The sequence below is a fragment of the Lottia gigantea genome, assembly GCF_000327385.1.
Source record: "Lottia gigantea unplaced genomic scaffold LOTGIsca_20, whole genome shotgun sequence".
NCBI lineage: Eukaryota > Metazoa > Mollusca > Gastropoda > Lottiidae > Lottia > Lottia gigantea.
The window spans coordinates 806,580-812,579 of record NW_008708401.1 but is presented as its reverse complement, the minus strand read 5'-3'; the positions used below and the strand labels follow the sequence as shown (position 1 = coordinate 812,579).

The window sequence follows — 6,000 nt, the reverse complement described above, 5'->3', positions numbered from 1 at the left end:
TGAATGTTAAAAAAACAAAACTTAAAAGGTCGATGACAAGACCAATATTTGGCATTGTTTTAAATTCACGTTATTTTTTCTAGACGCTTCGGGCTTCAACTTCTGACAAATGATGATTAAAGTGGTTTAAAAATTAAACTAAAAGCATTTAGTTAAAATCCTTGTTTTAATATATCAATTAAGAACATATAATAATTAAACCAAACTGTGGTTTGAATTTTTAATATCAATATCAGGCAAGCATTTAGTAAACTTAAAACTTATAATAACAACTTGGTCCATAACAAATTAAAATTACCCAACAATATTCAGTCAACAATATTTAGTCAACAATATTCAGTCAACAATATTTCTGCACATCCTGGAGATCAACAAAGAATAGTAGGCGACACAGCTCTCAGCAAATGGGCAATATCAGTCATTTTGCATAAGCTTTACGCCTTTGTTCTTCATTTTTTGTGTAACTTATGCAAATAGACGTAATCTGTCTTAGTTACTTAGCAAAGTATATGATATAACCAAGCGATCAGTGGTGCCTGGAGTCCTTTTAACTAACTATAAGAATAATAATGCAAACAATGAAGCAACAACTCAGTTAACCTCCAGTTTATAGAAGGCTGGTATAAAACAACTAACCATCCTCTGTGATACATCCAATACTTTGATGAAAATTACAATTACTGCCTCTTGAAATACACATAAAGTTTAAATTTTCAAACTTGGCCAATAAATGTAATTATTGAAAATACTCTTATTGGAGAAAGTAAAAAATGTTAATGTTGGTTTGAAGAGGTAATATTCCTTTAATCTTAATTCCCAAACACAGTTTTCACTTCAATAGAAAATAAACTTTAGAATATATAGAGGGAACCATATTAAAATAAATTATAATCTTTCTCATAAGTTAAAATAGAAATAAGGCAAGTATACTTATCACAGTCATACACAGTTAAAATACAAAAATATAAAAATAATAATAATTATTTCAACAGTCATTCTTTTCTTTTATCTCTTCTCCTACATCGTGGACATTGACCATTATCTCTCGCAAAACAATGTCTGAAATACAGTTCATGTTTTTAGAAAAAAAATCATAACTACATGTAAATAAGCTACCTTGTTGTAAACTATTCAACAGAGATCAAAACTTTAAACGATTGTAAAGAGGTTTTTTAGTATATAAGGGACACTGAGTCAGAAGTCTGTGGTACTTGCAATTTCTCTAAAACAAAGCGTTTTATAACCTCACTATCGTAAGAGAGGATTAAAATATCTAGTGCCTTTGCAATAATAAAGCATTCAGTTTGAAATAAATTGCAAGAATCACAAAAGTCAGATTGAATATTTTAATTGTGCAAATTGATGCTAACAGTGTCCCTAATACACATAAAAGGTTTAGAAAACTTCTTTACAGATTATGGTAAATTTAAGAAATATGATATACTGTTTTCTGAGACCAATTTGGCACTCAGCAACTAAGTCTGCAAATTCGTTTAAGCCTTTCAAAACATTCTCATAGCTAATATTGTTATCCTTTGAGGGGTGTCAAAGTTTGAGTTTGGGTGTCAAAATCTATATGAAAACAAAGAGGTTGTCTTTCTATCACTAATATATTGTAGGTCAATAGTTGTAACTGTCGTTAAGATAACTTACCTATGTAATACAGCAGAACATTGAGAACAAACTACAGCTATACTATCAAAGGGGAATAACACTTCATCTTCATGACACAATTCACACACATACCCTCTACCTTGACATCTCTACAATATCATATAATATTATTTTTATTAATCAAACTGTATATTACATAGTATTATTGAAGTGTTATAGAATTGTTCACCTGTTCTAAATCCCTTTCAATTATCAATAAAATATCAAAAAAATTATTTCAATAAGCTCAAGGTCCAAGGACAATAAAAGACATAGTTGGCTCCACTTCTCTTTTGCATATAATACCTCATATTGATTCAGAAGTCATAGCTATATGAATATTTAATGTAAGTTATGGAATTCTAGATATTAACACTAAATATTGTAGTGACTGCAGTATGTCAACCTTTTGTCCATAATGTTAACAGAGTTTTTTAGCTAAAATTTACTCAACGCCAAGAAAAGCTGTGCATTATATTAGATCTTAGAGATGTTTCCAGATTTGCCTGAGGGCAAGAAAAAGTGTGCATTATATTCGCAATTATACAGTATATTTACCTCACAGTCTGTTTTTATATGCTGTGCCCATGTAGAATGTACTTGAGCTATCTCTGATAACAGTACATCAGTTTGTACTTCCATTAAATCTTTCATAGTATAAACATCACTGCTCTCTACAAAATGCTGTCTGTTGTCTAATCTACGTAATAATTTGACTTTCATAGCTTGCTGACATAGTAATATATATTTCTTCATTATCAATAGCTCTTCTCGTAATTTCTATAATGTATTCAATAGAAAATAAATAATAATAAACTCTTTATTTCACATGGCTCAGAATTAGGTCCACTTAACAAGGACATGGTCCTGTCTAACATTCAGTCCATGCAGATAATAAGAAGGGACTAATTTCCTGATCCACTTGAGGATAAGAAAGGATGTGCACTTTATTCAAAGTTTTAGATCCAACTTATCTGCAGCTGATGGTTTTTTTTTTACTCTTGATGGGGGTAATTACAATAATACCAATCATTGTTTATATGAAATAGAATATCAGCTTGCTTTGATAGTAATATCCAAGTTTGTTAACTTTTTTTTTAAATTTCTATTGAAAATAGCTCAATGAACTGCCAACAGTCTTCAATTCAAATTAATGTATTTTTCTTATACAGTTCTTATAGCAATGATAAACAAATTTACTTGCCTTAATTTCATTTAATTCATCAACAAAATTAAACAACATAGGATTAATATCTTGTATTCTGATTACTGGTTTTAAATACATTAAACGTAGACATTGTTTGGAAGAACGTGACACCTGAAATCAAATTAAGCCTAGTAAATAATGTTATCTACAGGAAATAAAAATATTTAATGACACTAACATGTACTGTAAAAGTAAAATTAATAATAACCACATGTTAAAAAGTCATAAGTCTTAATTTCAATTATTGACATTTTTGTTGAATTGTTTGAGAACTGATCTTTGAAATTTAATTATGTGCTATGAATAGATGATGTTGAGATTATCACCTGATAAAAAGCTATCTCGCTTAATCTTATCTCAAAATGTAAATGCAAGATCAAGTGCACACTTTGTCTAATATTACTGACATACTACTTGAAATGAGCACCCCTTTTTTTTGCTCTGAGTAAAAACAAAGTTAATGTTCTGTTTTATTATTTCTTAAGGCATTAATATATATATATGCTTACAAAAGCCACAACAAGATATAAAACTTTCTTTTTACTCTGTTCAATGAAATACATACCTTTCTAGTTTCAAAATCCCAATTATGTAAGACTCTGGCTGGTATGACCATATTATCATTCCAATGACAGTATTCACAGTAATATTGTCCTGTATAGTCACATAATCTAGGTACATTACTACCAGACACTGTAAATATAGTCAATTTGAGAAAATAAATAACCAGGGTCCCGTTTCATTTAAGATAGCTTGACAGTCATTTAAAATCTAAAAGTGTGCTATTTCTCAATTTTGATTTTTTAGAAACAGGGATCAACTGCAAAATAATCTTTTCTCCCATTGAACATATATCTACAAGTTTTGTTTACATCATTGTTCAAACTTTATTAAAACTAACTGACTGGAAGTTTGCCAACATGATATAATACTAATGTAATTTTCAACCTGTTTAAAATGCATACAACCTAGTTTAGAAAGTCAACAAACCTTTCGGCATAACTTAACACAAACTAAATCAATAGTGCAAAGCAAACATGTCAATAAAAAAATATCTTCTTGAAATATTTGCATATTATAGATAAAGTCCAAAGGATGAAATGAATGGAGTTTTAACTTTCTGCACCATGTGGGCTAATGAAGAGTCTGAAGGATGAGTAGTCAAGTAAAATGAAAATTGCATAGAATAAAACCCATTTTAACATTAAAAGAAGCTCTGGAATTTATGCTTTGAAGCCAATTTCATTGCAAAAACATTTGTTATTTTCATACTTACTAAATGATATATTTTTACGACATTCAAAACATCTATAATTTTGGGAAGCCAGACTTTTTTGAGGACAGATAGTGAGAATATAGGTAGGATTTTCTTCAACCTGAAAAATATGATAAGGCATTTACTGTAAATAAATACATGTAAAATAGAATAAGTTTAAAAGCATAAAATTCTCATGTCATACATTGTTTACTTGGAATTTAATATATGAATAATTACTCATACAGTTAAGAGCAAAAGATATTTTCAATACTCTAGTTTGAAAATGCACATAAGATGAACATACCTTAACTTTAGCACAAGTTCTAGTGATTTGATTTAAACATTTTGAATGACAACAATAACCACAATCTACAATAAAAAAGTAATGATCTAAGATTAGAGACAAATGTACAGAACTTAGCTTTAATTATGTCATGCTTCATGCAATTCATCTAAAACTACGGGTTTAAGGATGTCAATATCGTAAAGGATATTAAAACAGCTTTTGCGATAGTGACGGAACTGCTTGGACCGCTGATCTACCTCTCTACAATCTTCTGAGTTTTTCCTTCACTTTATATATAATACTAAACACAACTGTACTCACCAATACATCTGTACCATTCTTGTATCACTCCCCAAATTACAGCATTACATTTCTCACAATAATGTTTAGAACTTCGACTTTGTTTTATTTTAAATTTATGTCCTGTAACAGCCTTTATATCAGGTTCTAGTTCTTCTGGACCTTCCTGATATGAATAAAGAAACAACATCAACCATAGTGGCTTTTTTACTTTATAAGTGTGAATATAATGTGCACCCTTTCATACCAACAAGTACATCTGGATAAATCTGTCACCATAAATAATATGCATCCTGTCCAGATAAAAAAAAACATACAAATATTTCCTCTTTTTCCTCAACCTTTCGATCAAAAAAGGATTGCAATGCTGGATGCAAAAGAGGAAATTTGGTCAATACAGCAGCGCCACAAAAGGTAAAATAACCCATAAGCTAATCTTTGTAGATTGTTACAATAATCATGAAATCTTCAGCTTACAATCCTTTCAAGCTCTCCTGCCAACTGATGCCACTACTTTTGTCAATTTGGTATCACTTTCAGAGAATTCACATACATAATAATGTATATTTGTCATTTCGATCTACCTTAATTTCTTGTATTTTTAATCTCAGTTGTATCAATTTCTTGACCAGGTTTTTATGTTTATCTGAATTAGGCTTAGCATCTTTAATCAAGTCTTTACAAGTATCAATAGCTAACTCTAGTTCTTCTTTATTACTCAAACCAAAATAACCCTGAAAATATCATAGTAAATTTTTACATTTTACATTTTACAATTTTGGATGACAATATGCTGGTCACATCTGTAAAATAGAGTAAAATCAACCAAGGTTGGCAAAGAGACAGTCCTTGACCTATGCTCAGCATTATATGTGCCATAAACTTAACACTGAACATATGTAAGGCATTTTCAGTAAAAACCACCTGGACCTAAATTTGTCAGTCTTGAAATCAGCCGCTTTATTCAATGTTAAATAAGAGTTTTGATAGTGTAAAAGTTCTGGGGATCAAAGACTCAGTGGAGACCATTGATTGTCATTGATTGACTAACCTCAGGATGAGAGAAGTGATCTTCAGCTAAACCTAAATCAGCGAAAGTTATCTCATCACTGCTAGTGGTATCTGATGTTGTTATACCAGTTACTTCGCTGTTAAATGACTCTACAATATTGTATTACAATTTTCATTATCTAAATTTTATTATCAATATAAATTTCATACAAATATCTTTATGAAAATGGTCTGAGAGTCAAACATGGCCATATAACATATCAGTATTTAATTTCATGATGGTTA

General features: G+C 29.9%; 1 protein-coding gene across 1 annotated transcript; it reads right to left on the bottom strand.

Moving 5' to 3' along the window:
- Window positions 1–992: 992 nt before the first annotated feature.
- On the bottom strand, window positions 993–5,794 carry LOTGIDRAFT_114879 (hypothetical protein; the record flags this gene model as incomplete). The annotated part of the gene is made up of 10 exons (XM_009053648.1): window positions 993–1,059; window positions 1,654–1,763; window positions 2,212–2,433; window positions 2,846–2,971; window positions 3,426–3,553; window positions 4,137–4,236; window positions 4,423–4,487; window positions 4,726–4,870; window positions 5,289–5,438; window positions 5,756–5,794. Coding segments are annotated over 10 exons (1,152 nt in total), but the record flags the coding sequence as incomplete, so codon positions are not given.
- Window positions 5,795–6,000: the final 206 nt, after the last annotated feature.